Genomic DNA, 27,144 nt, shown 5'->3' on the forward strand with positions numbered 1-27,144 from the left:
GATTTAATGGAATTTCTGCAAACATTTCCTCCGGCTCCTTCTCCCACACACAGCTGACCCCTGAAAAGTCACGAAAGTTTGTGGATTTAAGAGCTGATATTTATCAGTGAAAGCAGCAGCCTGCTGGAACCCAAACAGTGCAGTCTGGAAGGACAGGGAGAGAGAGAGAGAGAGAGAGAGAGAGAGAGAGAGAGAGAGAGAGAGAGAGAGAGAGAGAGAGAGAGAGAGAGAGGGAAAGAGACACTGATGAAAGACATCCAGCCTGGGCTGAGTAAGCCATTGCCCTTGTTCTGCTTTAGATTAGGAGCATTAGCTGTTGCTGTAATAAACATATTATGATATTAATACCTTTGTCAAAAAGGATTCTGGTAAGGCTGCTATGTATTGCTTACTTCCCATAGGAGGATGACCTGTCATGAATATACATGCTTGCCAGAAATCAGTCATGCACTCTGTTGCATGGTATTATTTAGAGAAGCTCATTAATGCATAGCACCCATTACAAATGAATATAATGGGTGGCATACCATGCAAAAAAGGAGAATAATTTAATAAAGACTGGTAACATGCAGTACTGTAATAGTGTGTTGAGAAGGCAGTGCCAAATTAACTTCACAGTCAAGTTATTTTCTTTGTTTTCTAGTAAGCAGTACAGTACCTAGTTTTAATTACATATGATTTGAGATAGACAGCAAGCACATACTGTAGAACAGCATCTGTAAAAGAGCATTGTGATCTGGACAGGACATGCTTTTTCTCATTGCTTCAAAGCCAAAAACAATTCCATCTTTACATCATTCGATAAGTGTGCTCCTAATGTTTAAGCCATGTTAATGGACTATCCAGGGAGCAATGAAGCACAGTATATCACTAGCAATAAATAGCTTGGAGAGTAAACCTTTCAAACTCAGTAATGATTTCACGATACATCACGTTGAGCATGACCTTGGTGTTCAAATGTTAATGTCACTTTTTACCTGTGATCGCTGAATGCACACCAGCTTAACAGCTGTAACTCTTTGATTGCATTCTCATTTCTTACTGAAGCACTTGACTAATTCATAAACCTAGGGCGATGCATGCAACCTGAGCACCTCCACTGTTACCTGATATAAGGCACTGGAGACTCATTACAGCTTGCTACTGCTCATGCCTTGGTCCTGTGCTCCTCACCCTTAACCCCTGGAGTGCTGCAGCTGTTTGATCTGCTTGTTTGATCTGCTTGTGAAGCAGCTGTACTAACTTTGACTGTCAGTCTTTATTCACACGTAAAGCAAACCTATATAATATTGGAAAGGCCATGTCACACACACTCTGCCTCTATAGGCACATTAATGACTGCGGTTGCCTTTTTACTTATTACATTCTGTATAACATGCACTAAGCATGCTGGAAGAAAAACAAGATTTAAAATACATGTTGTCTAATGTTATGTGGATCCGTAAGTTGGTTATCTCCACATAACAGTTTTGCATGCTTTTATACAAAGTTGGACTCCTAGACCAAATGCCAGAAGACCAAATAAAGGAAACCACTACAAAGAATGATGCTGTGCTTTTCATTTCAAAAAGCCTAAAATACATAAAAGACTTAAAATCTGCATGAATTACATAATGAAATTCAAAACTACATTCCGTACAGGATAAAACAAGCCTGTGCAGTGACAAAACACATATCTAAATCTGGCGGAAACTTTTGGCTTATTCTAAAACCTGCTGTACTACACGTCTGTGTTATTGTGAATTGCAGCCTTATCGTGCATACAGATTACTCTTGTCTATGAGTGCCGCTTTATTTGCACTGGAAAACATCACAAATTTAAATGCATATTGAAGTACCAGCCAAATCAAAAACTCAGACTGTTAAGTGGAGCCCGCAATCTATTGAATTTGCACAAGGAAGCAATGGTTTTGGCACTGAAATTAAACCAGTAGATGAAATAACAACTTGGCAGCCTTAAAAAAGCAGAACGAAATATCTGTGTGAGGGTTAATCTAGGGACTACGCCTGTTACCAGTTGGAACTTGGCTGCAGTTGTCTGTTTTTCAATACTGGGAAGGTCTTTTATATACATAGTTTTTGCTCTTACTTAGATGGGAGTCATGTTTAGTCATAGTGGCCTGAGCTATAGCCACAGTCTAACAGCAGAGTGAAGCAAAAAATCACACAAAAAGTGTTAACTAAGATTGATGGTCCAACAGGCGAGCCATATTTATTTCTAAAACATACATTTTTAAATATAAAAATATATAACGGCATAATGTGTTCAGTGTGCTTGAAGTGAACCATATGCAGCCAGACAAAGAGCCTTCTGTGTTCCAAGTGCTGTAGTGCCACACCCCCCTTTCACTGTGTCTCTGTCTAGGGAGCAAGGGATTGAATGCACTAGACAGAAAGCAATAGGAGACAGAAGAGAGGCAGCTCAGCACCGCAGAACTCCTGCTCCAGCATCCCCGGAGTTCAGGTGAGCCATTTTCCTCACAATTTCTACTGAGCAAGCCTGAATATATAGCAAACAGCGGGAGTACAGCAGCTGCACTGTGTGTGAGCCATGAGAGGAGGCTACAGGGAAGATTCCATGCAGCCATTGCTTCAGGTAGGAAGAAGTTCTGAGGGACTTGTCTTGTCACAGTGGGTGAGGAGATGAGATGAGTATATATTGTCAATTCCCTTTTCTGGTTTGCACAGTTACTGTGAGTCATGTGTTATTTGAATAAACATGTTTAGAATTTAATTCACCTGTACTAGTTCAGAAGAAAGATATTGAATGAAAACAAATGCTTGGTGTAATTTACCAAGTTATGAAAATCTGACCAAAAGAGTTTGCCAATTCATAAACACCATTATTATTATTATTATTATTATTATTATTATTATTATTATTATTATTATTATTATTATTATTATTATTATTATTTGAGAGGTACAAAATCAATTGCACAGCTGGTAGTAGAAGAGAGAGTAAAAATACTATTTAATCAAGTCATTTGATCAAATCTGCTGATTGTAATTTAAATGCAGTAGATGTAGATGCACAGGGACACATCAGCATGGTGTTTTCTTTTGTCAGTGGTACATTTTTATTGTAACTACTGTATGTACACAAACTGGTCTACACTGCGTCTCTTAACACAGGGTATGCACTGTTATTTTCTAAAAGTAACAGAACCCCACTTTAGCCAGATAACTGTTCCAATTCAGCTACTCTTTGAGTTTCCATTGTGTGTGTGAGTAATGTAAACGCTGTGCTGAAACAGCAGTGGGTATATCACATGTTAACTTGTATTTGATGGTCACTGCTTATATATTATTCATTACCATTGTGGGAATCGGGAGAGATATAGTGTAGCCTTAGTGAAGATGGGTTCAAAAGGCTTGCAACTGCAGGATGTGCCATACTGGGTAAACATCTCTAAAATGTTATACCTCGACAACAGTCCTGTGAGGCAAACCTGCAGTAGGTTATTTTATTTTTCTAACAAGGGATGTTGAGATTCCAGATCTGTCTGTTAGGGTTAGGGTTAGTGTTAGCATTAGGGACTAGCTAAGGGATAAGGTAAAGGAAAGGGATAGGGTTGGGTTTATAATTGATTTTTTTTTTTTATAAGTAGGAGTTTCAAAGACCTCGAGTGGACATTAGATTTCACTCTCTGCTGAAATGCATGCCATATCTATCAGGGCTCTATAAAGCTGGCTTGAGGGAGTGGGAGCTCATGTTGGCTGTGTTTTCTGGTGCCCCTGTAAATATATAGAGCGAGATAAGGGTGTGAGCTTGCTTTGGTAAAATAGCAATGTACCATACTCAGTGAGGTATTCGGGCAGCATTGTGTAAGATCCTTAGATTGTGCATGCTAACCAAACTTTATGGACAGCTTGCAGTGTTTTCCTCCAATAGCACAAGTCAAAGCAAGCCTGCTCCTAAACCTGTACATAATGAATCACATCAAGCTATGTCATCTCTGGCATTGTGCCTCCAATTCACATGATTTGAACATCACTTTATTTTAATGGAAACAGTTCCATGCTTTTATATAACAACATAGTATTTGTGAATGGCTTGCAAGAATTATAAATGCATTAACTCTACAACTAATGACAAACACACAGGTCATTACAATCAGCATTGGCAATCCCATTTAATTATTACACAGCACTGTTAAAACAATATTTTCCTATTGTTTTGTTGGTTTTAGCCTGTAGTTTTTTCTTCTTCTGTATTGAAACTCAATCCTAAGGTAGCTAATGCATATGTGACAGGCTGGACTGGAGTGTGACATCAGACCAGGAAGACACACAGGCAAAGTGTTGCGTCGCCAACGTGCATGTATTTATTAAATCACCTGAAATAACTAACAAAACACTTTTACAAAACAAACATTTAAACAAAACACAGAGCATAAAGCAAATATCAGCTGGAGTGCAGCCAGCTGGGTAGCAGCGTTTCACCTTGAGATTGATCTCTCTTCCTCTCTCTCTCTTGTTCCTCTTATCTCCCCCAATGAGCAGCTGCTACGCTTTTATATACGTGGCCATCTCCAAATTGGTAATCACTTAATCAATTTGGAGATGGCCACGTTAAGCACGAGTTTAGAGGGATGGGGAATTTAACCTCATTCACACTGTACTGAACACATATACAAACCAATACATTTAAATAATAATAACACAATAATAATAATAATAATAATAATAATAATAATAATAATAATAATAATAATAATAATAATAATAATAAAAATAATAATAATAATAATACAAATCAACATATGAGCGGCTGTACCCGGTCACAGCATATTAATAGTGTTGATGGCATCTACTAGAGACCATTGATTTTAATGTGCGCCAAAATATCAATACTGGACAACTACAGTGTATCCATACTGTACAACTATAGTTCTTTCATCAGATGGCTTTCCTTTCTTGTGCAGCACTTCTTGATTTTCATATGGTGCTGCAGTTTTTTTTTTTTTTTTTAATGCTTGTGTGAAAGCATTTATGAAGCATTTAAAAAAAAAAAAAAAAAAAAAGATGTTCTCGATTCCTGGAAGGTGTGTGCCTTTTTACAAAGCCTTTTTGTTTGCAGTGAGTCAGCTGTATGGTCAAGTGGGCTACTGGGCATCAGGATATGGCTGGGTGGATGTGTTTAACAAGGCCCTGATGCCTGCATCTCCACAGCCTTGGCAGTGAGGTATTCAACAAGTAAGGACAAGTCAGAGGCTTCTAAACTGTACACTTCACACATGCATAAGGCATTGCTGCCTGTTGAAATGTTCGGCAGGGAGCTTTGCGAGCACTATTGGGCTGGAGAGGTCAGAATAGAATTATGAGAAGGGAGTGGGATAATTTTTTTAAAACTTTTGCTAAAGGGCAACTATCACTCATTTAAACTAGCATTCTGTTCGTTTCTGGTTTCTCTACACTGTCACAGGCTGACTTAACGGGACACTATTAGAAACATCCCAGTTTCATATTGAGCTGTGTCTGAATCTATCATTGTGTTTCTTCAAGTGTACCTTTTGAAAACCCGTCAATCTAAACAAGCCTGTGTCTAGTTTTGGATATTTAATACCTCAATGTCTTTAATATCTCCCATATTAACGCATATGCTGCATTGTGTGTGCACTTCTAATCACAGCTTGGATATAGTCACTCTGTATGTGTTTTTGTATGTGTGTGTGTGTGTGTTTTAAACTCTGAGCTACACCATGATTATCTGCAAATAAACAAAATCTGAAATTGATATTTATAAGCAGCCACCCATAATTGGACTGTTTACAGGAATCAAACATCAAAGGGCCCTATCCCTTTAAAACATGTGTCTTTTTTCGTCAAAGGGTCGGTCTGTTATTGATAGAGCCTTTACAGTGCCAGAACATATAACAATTGGGCAAGTTTGAGCACCGGACTGTGTAAAGACAGCGAGCTGGGATTAGTGCCACTACAGCAATACTTCTGATCCAGCAGCAGGCAGATCAGGCACACGCTGGGAGGAAGGGGTCCAAATTCACCTGGTGGACGAGGAACCCCTGTTCATCATGACTTGGCTTGCAAATGGCATCTGATGTACAAACAGAGTGAAAGCTATAGGATACCGTCTTCAGGGTAAGATAACAGGCTGCATTATTTAGTGGCTGGGTTGAGTGAAGACGTCTGTTTGCACAAAGCTTTCAACTGAAGCGTGCAGCTCAGTAGGACAGGTGGTTGCATTTTGTGGCTCAGGGTCTGGGGCTCCACTCCATCGTCTATCTCAGGAGGGACCAGATTATTAGCTGTGAAAAATGAAATACATGATCAGCGCGGGTGGTCCCTCGACTAGTTCTGGAGAGGCTACAAAGGTGCAATTGTGGAGAGTGGGAATCTATTAATGGCTTGAAGATTTTGTTGTATGCATGTGTATGTTGTATGCATTTAGATGCATGTGAGCCCTTCCTGTATTTTTGTTGCAATCAATTATCTGACTTGGTGGGCTTCAAATGGTATCTGAAAATATCTGTTAAAATAAACTGCTGTAAAAAAAAATGTTATACTTTAAGATCCTCAACAACAAACTGCCTGCTTGTACAACAATTGGAAATAAATACACAGAGTGAACTGCCATACATATTTACTTTACTTTAATAGAGTCCAATAGAAATAAATTAATGTAGTTACTATGGCATCAAAAGCCTATAAGTACCTCCACTGTTTGTTTTCAAACACACTTTCCCTTGAAAAAAAGGTATGTTAAACATAACAAAACGTTGGGAAGCTGGCTCTTTGTTAATGATACATTCAAAACTCATGTTTGGTATTAGTTTCCTGATAAATTTGTTAGGTTTAGGGTTTAAAATCATAAAGGCGTTTAAAGTCATGAATAACTTGTTATTACAGCCTCATTATGTACAGTCGCATTTACATTATAAAAAGAAAGTATAACTGGAAATGGCATGGCCTGTCTTGATTTGGTTTCTTCTCCCTCACTCTCACAGCTCACCACCACTCTGCCCAATCCCCAGCAGCTTGTAATATCTAGAAGTACAATATGGTTGAAGTGGTTCTTTGTTCCAAAGCTTCTAGGTTGTAAATCTGAAGAAGTCCTGCCAAGCATATTTATGTAGGAGGAGATTAGTGTTGTTTGGCAAAAAATAAAAAAAGTAAAAAAAAATAAAAAAAAGTTAAATAAAAATAACTATACTCTTATTAAAGGCCCAGCAACTGCATTCTTTATAAGAAACCCCTGACCCTTTTCCTTTTTAATAATGTGAATATCACTAATGTCTGGTCATTGAGGTGTATGGGTTATTGAGCTTTATGATATAGCTCTTGTATGACTCTTGATAAAGGTATCCCATTCAGGACTGTTACTGGGTTTGAGAAGACTGCAGGGACAGCCAGTAATCTGTGGTAGGAGCAGGGACTTGAAACCTGCATTACTCAGATACTGAAAAGAAAATCGTTGCCAGAAATCCTAATTGGTGGTTGATCCCTAGGTCTTAGAAAGCATTCTGGTGCCCAGGAAAGCCACCCACAATTATCAGAACAGTTGTTGTAACTCCAGCACTCATTGTGAACTCTTTGAACGCTGTGTAAGCCACACTCCAAACAACTGTGCAAATCTCGATAAAGCCTATCTAAAAATGTAAAGAAACCAGCTTGAATGGAAAACAATTAGTCTTTGTGAATTGCCACAAACCGGAAAGTTCACACAAACACAATTTTGTGTAAATTAGCCGTAAAACGTACAGAAACTGTGAAAGAGGCCTCTAGTGTAGAAGAAGACCATGCACAAGCGTGGTTGAAATGATCTGTGTAGACATACAGTACCGTATGCTTTTATTCATTTTTTATATTCCAGTCTAAGCTCACGACAGAAAAAAAGAGGAGTGGGGTGTCATTGACTAATATCGGTTCCTTTTCTATTCTCTACAGATAATTGCCAACTTGATGTACAGAAAAAGAAGAGCTTTTAGTTAAACTAGACATCCAACAACTGGCTGGGAATACTAAAATGACAACCAGCTCACAAAATGTGAAGAATTTCTCATTGGCCTCATATCGCCAGTGGAGCTCCACCACACAAGCGCATTAGCAAAATCACAGAGCAAGGAGGTGAATGAGCGGAAGAGAGAGACCAATGCAATAAAAGCAAAACTAGAAAACTGGACCACAGAACACTGTCAGAACGGAGTTAACCCTTTGAATGTCTGATTTAAGTCAAGGATACAATGCCCATAGTAAAATAGGAAAAGACAAAAAACCTAAGTACCTATATAAATGATCAAATAAACAAAACCTCTTTTCTTTAATGTTTCTGTATCTCAAGGGGGCAGTGGAGACAAATCAACCAAGCAGTGTCTATATTAGATGCCACTTAAAAATACAGGATTTATTGCTTACAAACTTATCATTTATTGAAAATAGCAATACAGCATTCAAGTGGCTGTTTAGTTGACCTGTATCTGAAGACAGATCTCGAACCTCTTAGAATAATATTATTTTCAAGCTGCTTACTTTCTTTTGTCAGTTTATCGAAGTGTTTTCCTTGATGCCCTGCCAGCCACTCAGTGCCTATTTTTGTGGAAACCTGTCCCTTCAGACTTTAAATAATAAAATGAACAGGAAGGGGATTTTACTGTCTGTGCACTGCTCTGAACTTGTAGAATAAAGTGAAATTCCTGAAAGCGACCTTGCAGTATACAGAAACACAGGAAGTTTTAAAAGTGCTTTGCATTTACTGGAGCTAGCTCAGTCTCCAGCTTTACTGTGAGTGCTGCAGAAAAAGAAACATTCTAATAGAGAGAAGAGACAGGTTTATGAAAATGGCAGCTACTGGATTAAGGAAAAAGAAATGAAGAAAAATATCCGCAGTTGAGAAACAGTGGAACAGATGTAGCTTTTACTGGACCCACAAGTGAGCAGATCATTGTTGAGCAATATCTTTGGCCACTTTCCAAGGGAAATGGTACAAAGTGCAGTCTCAGGGTTCTTAGGGGAGGTCTTGTAATTTCAAAAAAGACAAGCTTGATGATTTGAAAGTATTGCTTGTATTTTATTGTTGTGGATCAACACAGTCCATCAATAAGAGAACAGTAAATACCTGCAAAGAAAACCCCTCTTGAAGGAAGTGCCCTATGATGTGGAAGCTTGACTCTTTGGAGCATCAGACCAGAGCAGAGGGGTCTTCAGAACCTGGACTTGCATTGAGTGACAACATCCAACCATTTTTGAATACAGAGGTCAGCCCTTCTGGGATTAATACAGAGATGAAAAAAACAGGCCAAGTCTTTGCTCAGCCCCAGTCAAGGAGTTGGGCTTCGATGGACCAAAATCAACAGGGAGATGTGAAGGAGGAAAAAAGAACACAGCAGCCAGTGAGGCGAGGAATGAGTTGGGCAGGCCCCGAGCCAGGAGCTGAGCACTGGAACTCAAAGAGCCTCAGCCAAAGGAGGGAGAGGCCTGTCTGCCCTATATCAGACTCGGAGCTACCTCTGGAAGGGGAATTGGGAGGAGCAGGCAGTGCCCCAGACTGGGAGAGGTCAGGAGAGGAGTGGAAGGTGGTGAAAGTGAAGCCCGTGATGATCACCAGCGCCACGCCACAGGCCAGAAAAACAAGTACGTCAACTTTCTTTAGCTCTCTACTTCATATTCTTAGGAATGATGCACAGCAAGGGTAAGATATATGTATAGCTATGGCCAAAAGGCAAAACGCATCACCTACAAATCCTAATTCTAGTTCAATGTATATATATATATATATATATATATATATATATATATATATATATATATATATATATATATATATATATATATATATATAATTTAGATCTTTTATTTAACATCAAGTAATCAAAGAAACTACAGAATGATATCGCAAAAGTCTACTGGAAGCTATAATAGTAGTACAGTATATCATGTTAGCTTTTGAAATGTCACATTTTTCATTTTTTGTTAGTATTTACGTTAACTATCGGTAAATTACAAAAGTGTTATGTAATAAAATACAGGCAAAATAGCGAGTGAAAGAAAACGAGAGAGAACCATATCAAACCATGCGGAAGGGTGTAAAAACCCCTAGAGTGCAAATTACTATCATTAGGTTGCTTCCTGATTCCAAGTCTGGGAAACCTTAAAGAATTCTAAAGAACTGATGATTCAGTCACTAGGTATGGATGAAATGGAATCTGCTTGAGGAAAAGAATAGTTTACAGGGAGCTAGGTCTAGTCCAAAAATTAATTACATTTCCCTGTAAACTCTAACTGTTATCATATGAACAGCCCCCCCCCAAACACAAGACCTTGTGTGCTCATTACCGACTTTTCTCATTAAAAACAAATCCAGCCACCATCTCTGGTTTTCCTTTGAGATTTCCTTCTTGTGGTACGCTAAACAAATGGTAAAGAATGTGTGCACAATTAGCTAAGAAAGGCAAGCAAAGTAACTGTGACTCTCAGATTTAAAAAAAAAACTGAAAAAAAAACTCCCTACCACAGCAGAAAGGAATGTTAAACGGAACCACACTGGGGAATCCTATGCCTATATACTGGAAACAGGCTGTTAAGACTGGAGATAGGAAGGCAACATCATCTGAGAACCGTGTCAATGAATGGGTTAGTGCTGTGCCAGGGGCAGTAACAGCACAGGCAGGGGAAGGCTGAGAAGAGACTGTGCAGTGACACTTTTAGTGTTTGGAGACCCAGCAAGCCACAGTGCCATCATGCCTCGTAATATTCCCTCAGCTGTTTCAGGTATGACATGGTGTTTTGTTTTTTTTACTGTGTTTCCATCTGCACTGGGATTGACATGAAAGCGATTTGAAATCAGCGTCGTTCCTATCCATCAGCAGCAGATTGAGATCAGATCCGTTTTAATTAGGACTCTGCCTGCCAGCACCAGTTAGGATGGCGGGCTAGCAGAACTTGATCTCTTAGGCTTGCATTGCAGATGTACACAGTGTACACCCAAAGTCTGACTGCAGAAAAGAAATGATGCAAGCGGAAGATGAAAGCCGAGAATATATAACGCTTTCAGGGAAATATTAAAGGTTCACTGATAAATACTAGCAATTATACAAAAGACAGATCCATGCAGGTTACCTTTTGTGTAATGTTCTCTTTCAGATGGATTGTAGATTGTAGACTGCTGTTGTAATTAACTGTAGCTCCCTGCTGATATTGGAACAAGATGGGATGGAGTTTCATGGTGCAGATGGAAATGTGGTTGTCTGCTATGCTTATTTCATACACTGTATAGTGCAGTGCAATTTGTAATTCACTATGGCTCAATGGTAATGTAAACTTTTGAAGTCTAGGGCTATTCATTCTTTACATCTGGACTTCTTTATTATCAAAAATAACAAGCCTTCAAGAATCAAGTAATCTTTTTTTTCTATATTCTTAACTTCAATGTTAAAAAAGAAATAAACAGGCTTTTCTGGGTCTTTCCAATTATTTTTACAAGATCATACTGGGATATTGCTGTAAATTGCACTAAGGATCGATTCCAAATCCAATGTAGCAATATTTGCAAATAACTTGCTGAACTAACCTGCTTGACTGTGCTGTCTTGTCACAGAAAGATGCTCTCTTAGTCAGTGATGATTTTTTTGTGGATATTTCTGCTGTTTAGGGAGGACGTGCTCAATGCCAGCCTCTTCTGGCTTCCACTACTCAGTATTGGCACTCAAGCAGAGTACATTGGTCCTTAGGAGGAGAGATCACTGCGATTTATTAAACAGACTTGCCAGAACAGAACTATATTTAGTCTGAATAAGTTAAGGGGCATGGTTTTCACATCCAGAGCCTTTAACACTTTTAATGTACTTTCCTGTAGTAGGATAACTTTCTATGTAGTTTTTCTGCTTTAAATTTTAAATCCTAAACCGTTTCGATATGAAAATGAAAGAGGCACAATCTGTTTGCGTGTTTGCGTTCAAAATCTTAACATTTTTAATCAAAAAAAATTTAAAACATTAATGGCCTTGATACCCTGGAGTCCAGTTACCTAACTGGAGGTGACAGTGTACACAGTGAGAGCAGTTCGATTTCTATGGTGGCGATGGAAACAAACGGGACTGATTTCAAATCACTTCGTTGCCAGCTCCAGTGCCAGGTGGAAACACTACAGAGGTCAAAGGCTTCACATCCCATTGGAAAGCCACTGAGCCACCAAGCCTACCCCACAAATCTGAGCTGCAAACCCTGCCCAGCCACCACTCCTCAGGTAGGTTGCCAGGCTGGGTACAGCTGTGATTGTTGTGCTTTTAGGGTGCTACACAAATCCAGAGTATATCGTTAGCAGTAGAAAATATTTTTAAAAGTAAAACATAGAAAAACAACGTAAAACATAAAAAAGTCTGCGAACTGTGTGTGTGTTCTACAGGAATCTATTGATCTTCCCACATGGGCAAAGACCTGACATTGTTTAGCTTTGATTTTGGTTCCAAGATTTAGCTAGTAACATTAAATTCAGAACAAAGAGACATTGCAGATACATTAATCATTTTGTGTAGATACAGACTAACTCTCTCTCTCTCTCTCTCTCTCTCTCTCTCTCTCTCTCTCTCTCTCTCTCTCTCTCTCTCTCTCTCTCTCTCTCTCTCTCTCTCTCTCTCTCTCTCTCTCTCTCTCTCTCTCTCTCTCTCTCTCTCTCTCTTTAAATACTCCATGTTCCTAACAGCACACCATAAATCTTTACAATTACTATATCAACTGTTACACATCTGGGGGAATTCTGTACTGTCCGGTTTGCGTAGCATTAGGACCAAGCGGAATCCTCACTCTTCGCACGGTTATGGTATAAATTCAGGAACAGGGCACTCATCAGTGCTGAGACCAAAAGAACGGGCTCATAATATTGTAAGAGTTACTCAACTACACACACCCCGAAAGAGAGTGTTGCCCTTTTTTGACAGACGCTGACACTTGCTCTGAAAAAGTAACACGATCCTCTCTCGGTAGTAAAAGGGTGTGGAGAAAAGCTATACAGTTAAATTGAAAAAGCTGCTGGCGGTTTTACAGAGCGGACTGAGTTATTGAAGGTAAGGAGAGAACGTTATTTTAACAGCTTGCCCTATAAAACTTTTAAAAGTTGTTCTGCAAAACTTATATAGCTCGAATAATAGCTGTAAAGTACTAAAACAGATTGTTCTGTCAGATTGTAAAGTTTTTGTGCCAGATGTGTTGTGTGTACACACACACACACACACACACACACACACACATATATATATATTATATATATATATATATATATATATATATATATATATATATATATATATATATATATATATATATATGCGTATATATATAATTAAGATGCTCTGTTTTATGTGGAGAGGAGCCTCCTTAGTAAGCATTTACAAGAGGATAACCTTGCTGAAAAGCAACTCAGGCGTAGTGCATTGTTTTTGTCGCACAATTACACGAACAGACTTTATGCCGCCAGGTGGTTCTGTAAGTAAACGCGTCTTGGTAACATAACATTGTGCTTAAAGAACATTGGAAACAGGTGCTGTGCTGCGCAGTATCCTCGGCGACTAGCGGTTCATATTTATTACACTAATTAATTTATTTGTAGTCGTGTACTGTAACAGAATTGATAGAAATACACTATTAAGCCACATATATCATAACACTGAAAACAATTTTTTACATGTTCTACATTATATTAGTGATAATGAGCATGTAATGTCTAATGTGCATGGGCCTATTAAAATAAAACAAATTTTGAAAAAAAAAAAAAAAAAAAAAAAAAAAAAAAAAAAAAAAAAAAAAAAAAAAAGCTGCTTGCGCATTTTTTGTTCTGCTGGCTCAAGGTCTGACTGAATTTGTGCTCTGCTTGCTTTGTTGCTCATTCTTTGCCCGGTGTTACGCACGGCAGCATTGCAGTTCAGACCGATGCTTCACAACAGACCTGAGCGATGTTGGTGGAGTGAGTAAGGTAGCCATCCTGTGGGTGTGATGATGAGGCTGATGTTATCTGCAGGAAGCCTGCACTGCTGATTCAAAGGCTGTGCATGTACAGGCAATGCTCTCTGTTTGCATTATGGCTGGGTCCACTTTGGAGCTGACCCAGCTGGGATTGGTTCAGAATTTTGCCTGCAGCGCCTCAAGACTCTCATCTGAAACTGTCCTTGAGATTTTAATTTCTGATGTCTCTCAGCTTGAGCACTGTCTTTATATTTAAGTTAAGGGTGTTGTTAGGTTTCTTTTGTTGTTTTACATCAACTGCACTGTGAATTAAATGACACTTAACACTTGATACCAGCCTACTGTTTACCATTGGAAGGTGTTCACTCTTCTAAAACAATGGTATACCACGGTAAAAAAAAAAAGTGTGAAGAGAAGATGCTTACTGAAAGCATGGTGAAGCATTTGTAAACCCATTGTTAATTTGGTAAAACACATGGGATATTCGTATAGCGACTTGCTTCCTTGGACGATTTGAACGTTGTATTTCATTTCTCTGAACTGAACTGAACTTGAATCTGAACTTTCTAATCTTTTGACGAACTATAGATTGTGTTTAGACATCAGAATAATAATAATAATTTAAAAAAATAAGCAGACTTTTTCACTATTTTTTCCAGTTATGACGACACTTCCTATTTACTGTAGTTTTAGCTCAAATAGTCCAGATACTGTTTTTCTTATACCCCATCACACAAAGGCAGACCACATCTGTATTGGATTCATTGGAGCGACTGTCCATCCATTGGGCTGGTAATACTGCAGTAGCATTATATGAGAAATCAGGAGATTCATTCAGCTGGAGCACGCTTGTTCTTTGTCATTAATCTGTAGCTAATGGTTGGTAACTAAACTTTTTTAGTTTAACTTTTTCATATACTTACCATCACGATTCAAGTGCTGTCCTTTCTTGGTTGCAAATATTTTTCCTTCTAATTAAATATAAGAGGGCAGACCAAACAAGAATCTGTGCCAAACCAGGTGATGCCTGACAGAGAATCATGGCAGCAGCCTAGTTCAAAGCTTTGTCTAGTTTTTTTATTTTGTTTATTTTTTAGTTTTTGTTGCTTTTTGTTGGTCTTTCAGGACACATGTGATAGAAGTCTTCACTTTGTAAAATGTCTTTGAATTAGAGATGCAGACCGCGCGTATGTATTGAGATTTGTCTTTACAGTAATTCTTTTTACTGAGTGAATTTCCCAAGCCATCCTAATAGTATCTGCTGTTCAAGCAGTGCTAGGTAAACGTTCCCTGTGATCTAGATGAGTCTCATTCCTTTTCAGATCTGTCAACCAGATGAAACTACAGGACACTGGTTGAATTTACATACAGTACATAAACATTTAAAACAACCCAAAAAATTCTGGCAGATGTAAAAGGCACATTAAATCAGACAGAATAACAAAATGACATTTACTGCATCTCAAGAGTTTAGGATCAGCTCATTTAAACAAAAAAAAAGGGTAACTCGAAATTGTAACTAGAAAATGGACTGTTTTAGCATATACTGTAAGTGATTAAAAAAAACAAAAAAAAACTGTCTAGATTGTTTCAAAAACCTTCTTTTCTCCCGTGCAAATTTTAAAAGGGAACATTTAACACAGACCATTTTTAACCCAAATGTGAACAAGCTGTTTGTAAACCAAAAGCAGCTTTCTCCCTTGGATCTTTATCAATTACGCATGCACTAACCAAGTGGGCGTATGTCAAAATTGCTCAAGCCAACTTGAATGAGCTTGCCAGTGTTAATGAGAGCTTCGAAAGTTTTCTTGCAGGGATTCACGACAGCTGGGTGGCTTCTGCTGTTTTGGAGCTGCCTGCCGTGCTGTGCATCAGCTGCAGTCCTAATAACTGGCTCTCGTTAGGAAGAAACGTAAACAGAGTTGAGAGCGTGAGACTGGCAATTGCTCTGGAGCCCTGCTGATCCTAGCTTTACTGAGGCATATTGTCATATAATAAGCACGACAAACTCAAATACTTGGGCAGCGCATGCTTCAGATGAAAACCTGGCATAAAGATTAAGTGGCGACTAAAGAACACTGTTATTATTCACCCCTTCTAGTGACCTTTAAATTAAGGGTCAAAGTAATTTCTCACTCGTTCTGAACTTTAACTCATACAATACACATGATGTCAGCTGCTAGCTGTGGTGCTTGTTGCCCAGGGGCACTTTGATTGTTTTCCAATTTCGTGTTGGATTGCTGAACTGTCTGACCCTGCTGATAACTGTAAGGCTTTTGTTTTGTTTGAAAATGCAAGCGGGTATAGCAAGTGAAATATGTCGGTGAGATCTGCAAAGCAGATGAGGGGATGGATTAGGCAAGGCAGCCCGTACACAGTCCACGTGGCACAAGCTTGCAGTGGCTTCACTGCTTTTACATGAAGTGAATCAGTGCTAACTGAGTATTCCTGTAGCACTAATTCAACTCTGAGTTAAATGAGGTGGAAAAACATGAAATGTGAGCAGCTGTGGTTGTTGATATGTAGAAACACGTCTGCAAACTGCTCTGTAATTTAACAGGAAAAAAGGAAAGAAAAAGCAACAGCCCCTGTGCAGACATTACCTCAAACTTTTTGGCACTTTAAAGTGGAATAAAGTTAAATATCACATTTCCTAATTGACTACAGAAGTTTAAAACACAGACCTCAGTTCATTGTCTGCATTGTATTATTAGCTGCTGTAACCTCCAACACATCTCTTCCTGCTTTCCAGAAGAAAAAAAAAATGACTGACAGAGATTATAATGTATTTCGCAATGATTGCATTTGTTGTTTATGAGCTGGAACAAATAACACAGCGTTGATTCCTATTGTCTCTTGGATAGTAAGTGTGAGTGTACAGTCAATGACCTAATGCAGCCATTGTCCTAGCATTAATAATGCTGGCAGGGAGGGATTTTCTGCCCCCCCAGGAAGAGATGAGTAAGAGAATGGAGAGCGATTTAAATCTTAGATAGTCTGTAATGCTGATGGCTGCGTCTCCTGCATGTGTAAGAGTGATTGACCGTACACAAGGTTTAGTTATTGAGAGGTTTGTCAGATCAGAACCAACCCTTGAGTTACACACACACACACACACACACACACACACACACACACACACACACACACACACACAGACCCAACTCGATTGCTGTGTTTTTCTTTTTATTAATTAGCTCTTTTGTTTTCTTTTCTGACCTGAAGGAAAAGTCATAACATTACTCGTGGGAAACATTTTTGCTTTTTGTTTTTGCTTCACTAGAAAACAAGCCCATTAGTGCTTGGAATTCTCAAAACTTTTTTCAAGTTTCCTGATGGCCATCAGGTGCCTGATTTGGAAAGATTACTGCTGGAAACATGAATGCTTTATAGTGGCAGCAATGCTGGCTGCTCTAGCTATGCTTTTACCATTCATCCCATGCATTCCCCTGCTACTGCTGTAGCATAATACAGTTATTTATGTCATCCAGCTATTCATGCCCTATAAATTCCCTACATTCAGGAGCAGAGAGTTAAACATGTGTGCTTCTGTCATATTACCATACAGGACTAAAGCTTAGTACTGCAGTAGGCCCCTGTCCTTGATTACCAGTGTGCAGGAATGAACGCCATGTTGTTGTTTACTTCCCCTTGAAAATTATAAATATTTACATATTAAAATGCCTTGTATCTCAGGATCATGGACTGAAAATGCTGGCATCAGCCTTGCTAGTGCCAAGCTGGCAGCGAGGGTAGGAGGCTAAGCTGTTATTTCCTGAGGCCCCAGCACTTCAGACTGTCTCATGGGTTGCAAGGAGCTGCACTTGCACAAGAGACATGGCCAGACAGACAGCCCTGTGTAACATGCTATCACAGCGATGCAGAGCTCTGTAAAAGAAAGGGGAATTCAAGTGAAGATGAGTGGGTGCTTTCCACAACCAAGGGCGTTTCCAAACCTTGGCTAGGGAATTGATCAAGCAGAGACCTGTGCTAAATAATTATGATTATTTCATCCCCTATTCAAACCATAAACTGTATACAGTGCATTGAGACTGAGAAAGATAAACAGACTGGCTCCCTTTTCAGAACTGTAATAGAAACAGAAAACCAAACATTGAAATGGTAAGCATTTGACTGGTAAGAACAGAAGCTCTCAACAGAGGAAATGAAACAGTATTTAAACATCTGATCCTGAATTAGTAAAATCCCTCCAATTATTCCCCATTCAGGTAAAAGTACAATTTGGCTTTAAAAGGAACAAAGTAGAGAAGCTTTAGAATAGATTCCTCTCAACAATGTTTCATTTCTTGTTCCTCTGTCTAATGCTAGACAGGTTGAGGTTTTCATGTATTTTTTATTACTTTTTCTGTACATGACTTTTACTTTAGGCCTTCTGACTTGGCCTGGCATAATATATTGCATTGCAACTGTTTTAAATTCAAACAGTGACCGGTTTATTAAATCAACCAGCTGTCTAATACTTTATTACCAGTAGTAAAGCCAAATTTTTTGGCATGAGATGAACATAATTGAAAAAGGTTCTGTGACGGTTAGCACTGAGCCGAGAGAAGACTTCAGGGTAGACATTCTGGTACTGAGGCTTGTAGACTCCTACAGACATTTAAGGAATGTTCTGGGATTTCTAGCTCCAGATGGCCAAGCATACCAAACATCTGCCAGCAGGTACAGTTTCCAAGGGTAATGAGACACTGTTCTGACTAATTCATTAAACAGATTCAGCTTCAGTTAAAGTAAAAATACATCAGGCTTACAGAACTTTAATTTCATTTAAGATAGAAAGGATAGTATAAGTTATATACTACAGTGCTCCTATATATAAATATGAATTAAAAGCATACAGTTATTAAAAAAATGGTAATGCCAAAGGAAGTTTGGAAAACCATTATGCACAATTTGTTAAAATATGCTAAATGTATCTTATAGTATACATTCTGTAGTAAAAGCATACATCTTTAAAGGGTTAACATATCACGCTTCATGTAAGAAATGTAAAGTCTATGTACATTTTAGGTTTTAACCAATTACTTTTATTTTAAAAATAATCTGTAGAGCCAAGCACTGGTTAATGTGAAATTCCTGATCATCATTCTCCAGCTAAAACCTTTGCTAATCTGTTATGATTTTACACTGTTAGCACTTCAAATGGCTGTTTACTAAATATTTTTTATAAGTTCCTTTATGAAATATGGGAACTTCTTTTCAGCAGATTTTCTTTGAGGTTTACATTTGCTTACTAAAGGTTTCTAAACTGTGGCAATAAAATAAGGGGTGCAGCAGCAGTTGCTTTGTAAACCAAATGGAATTTGTTTTCTGAATAGCCGTGTTCCTAACCTCTAATTTGTGAAAGCTTGAGCATCCAGTGCAGAGTTTAATGATTTGGCAGATGAGCTGTTTACAGTTTCAAACATGTTACTCAGCACAACCAATGATAGGCCTCTATCCCAGGAGCCATCTCCTCTGTGTTTCTGGATTCGGGTGTCAGCGTTTGCGTCTTGTCAGGCGGGATTTGTGTTCTCTTCTCAGTTTCCCAGTCTCTACATGCTCAGCACAATTAAAAATAAGGAATAATTCTCTCCCCTTGTGGAACTGTAACTTTAATGGATGGAAATTACCACCCGGCATGTCTCCTGAAGATCTCAGAAAATGTAATTACTGGAGATCACGTTGTGGAGCTCAGAGACACGCCAGATTTGAAAACATACACATCCAGCTATGGATGCTATGTTATCTTTTAAATAAAGGGTTAAATACATATAGGATTTAATTTTTAAAATGCTAAGGGTGGTAAATTTACCAAAATCGTTATTAAAGGTACTGTCTGCAAAAAAATACCTGGGGTTATATTTTTGTTAATGTCGTTGTTGTTGTTTATTGCAGATCTTTCCAGAAGTGCCAGCTTCTCAGAAAAAGAGCTGAAGGAAGCAAGAGACAGAAGTCAAATAATAGCTTCCCAGCTGACCACCCCACCCAACGCCAATTCCAGAGGGGTGCAACTCTTCAACAGACGCAAGCATCGGGTGAACGCCTTCACCCTGGTCAGCTTTGGCAAAGGAGCCAGACAGGGGCCTCTTGACAAGGACACCAAAACATGTGAGGGAACGTTCACTGATAAACGGAACCCAGACCCAAGCAGCAGCTGCACATCAAAGTCCCTGAAGTACAGGTCAGTGTATCCAAAACACAGGGATACCAGAGACAAGATCATGGAGGAGCAAGTTGAGAGCATCCATGAAGCAGACACAGACGACAGTAGTTTAGAAATTCCTGAAGTGCAGGTTAGGAAACGGCTGGCTGAAGACCTGAGATCTGAGACTGTTGCAGTGGCTTTGACCCAGGAGCTGAAAGAAGAGCCTCCAAATGAGATTTTTAACTATGCTAGGAAGGATCGGCCAACCCACGGTCTTCTGGAAGCTGAGAAAAATGGGCCAAGCTACTTGGTCATAACTGGCGAAGAACAAAATAGAGTTCCAAGTGCAGAGAGCGGTAGAGAAATCTCAGTGTCCCTGAGTAAACAACCGCCCACTATAGTCAACAGAACAGCAAGGCCGTTCGGGTCCCCTGCCTTGGTAAGCGTGCAAGAGACAAGAAGTCCTGTGTCTCCACCACCAGCCTTTTCAACTCCCCCACAGCCATCCCTTCCAATTCCTCAGACACCATCATTTCCAAATCATCCACCAGTGTCCCACGTCATCTCTCCATTTTCTTCTCCTTATGTGCCACAGTATGTAGCAAGCGCAGACCAAAGACCAGCCTATGAGCCATGGTATAGCAATGAAGAGAGACAGCAGGTGCCCATGCAGAAGACTGGCATACTAGAAGAAGGTAAGACACGGAGGGCATCCAGGAAGTCCATGTTCACATTTCAAGAGAAGCCCAAGGTCAATCCAAACCCTGAGTTGCTGTCCCTGGTGCAAGGTGTAGACGAGAAGAAAAAGCACCAACAGCCAGGAGAACAGACACACGACGAGGAACTTCTAGCCCTAGGGGCCGAAGCGTCAAACTTCCTGACTAAAGCAAATTCAGAGGACTCCAAGGCACCTGAATGGTCATCATGCTTGAAGAGCTCTGGATCAAGGGTTAGGTCTGAACCCAAGCCAGCTCAAGGGCTGACCAATGTTGCAGGGAAAGGGGCAGAGCTGTTTGCCAAACGGCAGTCCAGAATGGAAAAGTATGTGGTAGAATCCCCACCAGTTCTAGGAGGCGCTCTGAGGTCCCCCTCCCCAACCATGTCCCTACCTCCTTCTTGGACATTTGCATCTAATGTGCCAGGGCGGGTGAGAGCTATGGCTGACTCTGCTAACATCACTGCTAATCCTTCCAGGAGCTCCAAACAGCAACCATCTGGCTCTTTTGCAGATCAAGAAAGCCCAGTCATTGAAAACGGAAGTTCCAAGAAAGAGATGGACATTGCAAAGCACCAGCCTTATCAGCTGAACTCCTCTCTCTTCATCTTCTCCCCGAGCAAAGACCCCATGAGGTCCTTACCCAGGGCTGCACCCCCTCCCAAACCCATGGTCCTAGACGGAGCTAACACCAGGCAGAGCTCCCTACCCTTCTCCCCTCCTCCTGTATCCCCACTGTTCGATAGTCCAACACCCTTCAGAGCCACCAAGTGCCTTTCCTCTCAGGTGCCACCAAGCCCAGTCAATGGACTAGGAACACAGTTCAGACCGAGCCTTGGAACTCCTCTGGAGGTGGTTGAGGCTCCTCCAGCCTCCCCAGCTTCATCTCTGCAGCCGGGCCGTGTCCCCTCACCACGTCCTGGCATCCAGGCTCCGAGACCCACATTTTGTGCCAAGAAGGCAGGGATCGAACCCCAGGTGTGGAGTCCTTTTATACTGAGAAATAAACCTACATAATTAGATCTAAATTTATGCAAATGACTGAAGGTTTACAAGGACATTAGCCCTAATGCTGCTGCAGTGCTGGCTGTTGTGTTTCATTGTTTATTTAATAGATAGTCGTGAACGCAGCATCCACGTCACAGATTAGATCTATGGTAAAAACAAAAAAAAACATAAACACTACTGTTTCCTTCAGGCTTCTCGATCCAGTTGCACACAAACTGAATGCCAGGGACTTTTACTGCATTGTTTCAAAAGGGTTAATGACATGGCGTGAATAGGCTTGGGCTAGCCGATCAAATCTTACCTTTTAGTGCTCTTTGTTTTCCTATTCTATACTGTTAAACATTTCTACTCAAATTCCAAGCTCATTTCCTCTTCTCTTCCTGTTGAATCAGCCTCCTAAAGTAGAGTACAGGGTGTGCATGGGTCCTGCATTATAAGAAGTTGATCCTAGTTTTTATTTTAAATGTTGATTCGGATAATGCACATTCTGATCTGTTCTTATGCTGCTTTCACAAAACATAATACTGCACTTTTCAGCTCTCGTTTTAGATGTTTGGTTTGTTCTTGGGTTTTTTTTTTCAGATCGCACGTCATAGTAAGTGGCAGGTAATAAGATAAGGATCAGAAAACAAGGCTGCTAATATGAGTGCCCTTATACTTTATCGCTGACTCTTTTTTTATATCAAATGGAATTTAATTGGATTTTTTAATTCATATGTAAACATTAGGATTCCTGCCAGTTACAGTGTTAGAATGTTTTTCCTAGTTAATAAAAATATAGTTTTTCAAATAACAAATAGAGTTTTTTTTTTTGTTTGTTTGTTTTTAAGATATGTAACATACAATCTTGTTTATTGGAGTAATGAAAGCCCTGGAAACAGACAGTCATGAAATAAGAGTTTATGCATGACAAACCAAAACTGTTTTACTGCTGAATATTATATATCATTTTGGATAACAATTTTAGTGATTATCACACATTTCTACGTGATAAATGTTTTCTGACTAGTGTTAAAATTCTAGTTATTAAAATGACTTTGAATTTTGCGTGTGATGAAAAACATAAAGTGTAAAGCGATATTTTCCTTTTTCGTTAAGGTAATGCATGTTAAGTTAGGTGTCTCTAACTGATTATTTTTTTTATTGTATGTTACCTTGTCTGTGCTGCTGTTAAAGGCTGCTGATTTAAGGTGTTTTTATATTTTAATTTTAATATATGGGGTTTCCTGCCCTTGAATTATATGCAAACTGCAATCACGTCAGTAGACAATAAATATTGCACTTCATAAAATCCACTAACATAGAACTTAATGATGGTACCTTTCAGCAGAAATTAGCGATTGAAGAATGCACCTGCTACAATAAATGATTAGGTTGAAGACCAGGTGTATGTTAGTCTACTGTCTAAATCTTTGACACAACACTTCGAACTGTCAATGCCCTTGTTTCTTTCCCATATTTCTAACATTCAGTGGCCTTTTAACAGCTTCATAGGCATGCTGTTGTAACTGTACCTGATCTGTAGCATCTCCTTTGCTTTTTCATTGTGCTTTTCTCCTGTATAACACTCTCTCTCTCTGAATTGTTTGTTTATTTTCAGTATTAAAGCCTTATCTTCACCTCTCTCTCTCTGCTGTCTTCTCTTATTACCTCAGATTCTTTTACTAACCTCTGCTATAATCCACAGTGTCGAATGGTAATTCGTTATTGAACAGAATAAGGGGTTGGATTGGCTTCACTTTGGAGCAGGAAGCCAAAAAACAATTCGTAAGCAAATAAGTGAGAGAATTTGTTTTAATTTGATTTAGTGGTCTAAGCTGAAGGGTCACAGATAAGAGTACATGAAGTGCTTGACCGGATGGGTCTAAGGTCAGATTTGAAAGCAGACCGGCCCTCCCAATGAGCACGCAGCATGAGGAGCGGGTGCCAGTTTGTCTGGCCAGATCTCAAAGAATCTGTATTGCCAACTGCAAGAATGCAAAGGAGAGGTATTGAACTTGCTTTCTTGGTTCAAGACTGCCCTGGGTCGGGAGTTATTAGCGCCGGGTAGAGATGTACCCCTGGAGGTGGAGTGATGCAATTACAGTTTGGGGGTTCTTTTTATATGCAGAATGAATTGGAAGTCAGAGGTTACCTGGCGATTTAGGATTCATTTTAAGATGCAGTAGATATGTTTTCAAGAGGTGCACAGTATATACCATGGAGAATACAAGGAGGTCAAATTTAGATTCTGTACTGAACACATCTGGGGGGGGTACATGAAGAAATAATGTAATTAAAACAACATTTAGAACAAACTCACCAATGGCAGCCAGGAGAACCGTAACCATCGTAAACCGCCAAGAGTACGGTTGGATGTTACGCGAGTGCCTCTGTGCACATTGCTTATTGAATGGATGTTGCATTCCATCTTGCCAGTAAGCTCTCGACAACACCAGCTCAACTGTCCGCTATAGTTCATGAGTGTCAATGAATAGCACATTGAAGCAGACACAGGAATCCAGGCAGCCCGGATTGTCAGCACAGGAATGCAAACACACTGTCATGGTGTAGGACTGATTGACTGCTGCCACAGCTGAAATCATGGGAAAGGTTAAGGGCTTATTTTAAAAATATAACTGTAACTTGAGGACGATACGAAAGCTGACACAGCCCCGAGGCAGACGAGAAGAGATAGCTGTACCAGCAGAGGGTATTCTTCAGGACCACACTGGAAAGGGTCTTGGTTATATAGAGCAGCTATTTCTAAAAGCATTCAGAATTACATTGAAAATCTGAAATACAGTCTGCTGGTTTAATATTTGATACCCTTTAAAACAATGCTGACCTCAATCCTGTATGGTCAGGATCCATGAGCGGAGGCCAGCACCATTCATTCATAACCTCAGAAGTAAAACAGAGCCCCAAGTACAGTACAGTATGTGCAATAGCAGCCTTGGTTGACCATTGCATGCTCACAGACCACAATGCAAGCTTTTACCCATCTTTGAAATTTCAGGGGAAGCGGTCAGTCTGTACAAATTAGAGAAAACGGAATCTGGTGATTTACCATGCAGATGGTGATTTTATGATTGATGGAACGTGGTTTCCAAGCAAGCAACATGTTATTTTCAATGGGAGGGTTTTGGTTGTACAAACCCGCTTATTCTTTCATCAGTGGATGATACTAGTACTGTGACTTATAATAATAATAATAATAATGTGCTTTTGATCTCTATACAGGCCCGGAAGGAGTCCCTCTCAGTCGCTAGTACCTGGACACCCCGTCAGTCAAGACCCCCGAGCACCCCGGACAGAGGTACAGGTGTGTCGAAGGCACAACCAGCTGCTGAAGTCCCTGTGTCCTCCCCACGGGCCCGCTATCCATCGTCAGGCTCGTCTCCTCTCTCCCCTCCGTGGGATCAGCGGAGCCAGTCCTCCATCGGCCAGGACATCAAAGCCAGTCGGCGCATGCTAGCCAAGAACATCATCAACGCTGCCAGGAGGAAGAACACCACATCACCCAGGGGATTGGACGAGCAAGAGGCGTCCATGTCTCCTACAAGCAGCTCCTTCTTACACCATGGACAGCAGCCCTCCAGCCCCTTGTCCTTTCAAGCCAGGACTTTAGTAAACCATTCTCCAACATTCCGGAGTCCACCAGAGACCCCCACTAGGATGATCAGGTCGCCCGTGCATTTGTATGCCACCCGGTCACTGACGGATTCAGATGCCTCAGGAGATTCTGAAGACTCTGGGTTAAGATCCCCCAGCTCTGGCCTGAAGTCCCCAGGTGCCCGGAGCTACAACACCTGCCCCCGAGGCTGGAACGGAAGCCTGCGGCTAAAGAGGGACGGCATCTCTGCAGAACTGTGAAACAGCAGAGCTCCAGGGTGACTCCTACAGGACAGGCCTAGAATGATGTCGCTGCTGGGAAGTGCTTTTAATGGCTGAAACAAAACGGCTTCACTAGGAAACATTCCATTGACCAAAACAAAGAGGGCACCAATAGATTGCACTCTGTTGAACTAAATGAACACAACATTCCTGAGGAAATTTCCAGCGACCAAAGATAACCGTGTTTTCTCAACAAGTATAATTTGTTAGTCCCAGAGTTCTAAAGATGTATTGGATTTTGGAAAACTTTTTTTCCCAGTTATTATTCCTCTTTGTTTTCATTTTTTTTAGTTTTTTTAGCCAGTAAAAAAACAGTTTTCACCAGTAGAGGAAAGACACCCAGAGAATTTATTTATGTAACCCAAGAAGATAATGTTGAGAACTGTATCTGTATGCCCCAATTTAGCACTTTGCTGATAAATCAGGAGCCGGCCTGAATGATTTTGGAAGAGCTAGAAGGACAAAGCTCAACATTCACAGAAATAGATGGACTGTCGTTTGATGCTGGATATCAGTTGAAATGAACACAGTCAAGCAGTCAGTGCCACTCTGGAAGACACAGGGCAGGCTGCAGTCAGTCAGACATTTGGATCCTGTTTTTTGGAGAACATAATTGCACTTTGATGTTTTGCTAATTTACTTTTAGTGGCTCTTTAGACCTCAAAGTGGAGTTAATGATAACTGAGTTACTTACCAAATTAAATTTGGTTGGTTTGTGGATTTGCGAAACAAACACCCAACAGCATCCAGTTTAAGAAAAATGCATAGCCAGTGTTCAGCTGTCGCAAACAACACGTTTGATCTTAGAGGTTGAAGACAAAGCGATACTTGCCATGTGACATTCCTGTATATATTCTGTTTTGACAGAGGGATTTCGATAGCAGATTGAAAGTCTGGAATCAGACTCTTTGTAAACCGAAGTCAACCTTATGTGAAGGGAATATAATGTTAGTATTTTGATTCGCAAAAGGTCAGCGATTATAAATTGGACCCACAAAGAGGCAGAGAGGAGGTTGTGATGTCACATTGGACTGCTCAAGAAGAGGCAGAGACTAGAGAAGGTTGTAGTGTCACATAGGACTGCCTAAGAAGAGGCAGAGACTAGAGGAGGTTGTGGTGTCACATAGGACTGCCTAAGAAGAGGCAGAGACTAGAGGAGGTTGTAGTGTCACATAGGACTGCCTAAGAAGAGGCAGAGACTAGAGGAGGTTGTGGTGTCACAAAGGACTGCTCAAGATGTTCACAATATTTCTGGTGTCACAGGAAATAAGTTAATGTTTGCCTTTTTGAGCCTTTGTGCGCATGTGCAAATTTTAGAATTTAAAGGCAAGGTTAAGCCGTCTCCGTTTTCTGTCGGTAAACTTTAATTCAGAAAATTGTTTTACTTTTAAAAATGTTGTCAGGATCTTTATTAAATCTACGTTATATGTGGTTAAAATGGAAAACACATTGTTATAATATTATTGTTCATGTTTTATTTTAT

The 27,144-nt window shown here is 40.0% G+C and overlaps 1 protein-coding gene across 4 annotated transcripts; it reads left to right on the forward strand.

The window, feature by feature from the left end:
• The first annotated feature begins 2,381 nt into the window (after positions 1-2,381).
• LOC121324509 (synaptopodin-like) lies at positions 2,382-26,988 on the forward strand. 4 transcript variants are annotated; one of them, XM_041266484.1, is made up of 5 exons: positions 2,382-2,464; positions 7,909-9,591; positions 12,080-12,202; positions 19,813-21,755; positions 25,008-26,988. In XM_041266484.1, exons 2-5 carry the CDS (start codon positions 9,111-9,113, stop codon positions 25,638-25,640), a joined length of 3,180 nt encoding a protein of 1,059 aa, XP_041122418.1. In that variant the 5' UTR covers positions 2,382-2,464; positions 7,909-9,110; the 3' UTR covers positions 25,641-26,988. The 4 variants fall into 4 exon arrangements, with proteins under 4 accessions (XP_041122418.1, XP_041122417.1, XP_041122419.1 ...); XM_041266483.1 differs by having other exon boundaries at positions 2,400-2,596; XM_041266485.1 differs by lacking the exon at positions 12,080-12,202 and having other exon boundaries at positions 2,401-2,596.
• The last annotated feature ends 156 nt before the right edge of the window (positions 26,989-27,144 follow it).

The sequence above is a fragment of the Polyodon spathula genome, chromosome 12 (genome assembly GCF_017654505.1).
Source record: "Polyodon spathula isolate WHYD16114869_AA chromosome 12, ASM1765450v1, whole genome shotgun sequence".
NCBI lineage: Eukaryota > Metazoa > Chordata > Actinopteri > Acipenseriformes > Polyodontidae > Polyodon > Polyodon spathula.

Coding starts and splice junctions, on each gene's coding strand:
- LOC121324509 (XM_041266484.1), top strand. CDS start 9,111: ATGATGTGGAAGCTTGACTCTTTGGAGCATCAGACCAGAGCAGAGGGG. Junction 9,592..12,079: donor GCCACAGGCCAGAAAAACAA/GTACGTCAACTT, acceptor CTTCGTTGCCAG/CTCCAGTGCCAGGTGGAAAC. Junction 12,203..19,812: donor GCCCAGCCACCACTCCTCAG/GTAGGTTGCCAG, acceptor TGTTTATTGCAG/ATCTTTCCAGAAGTGCCAGC.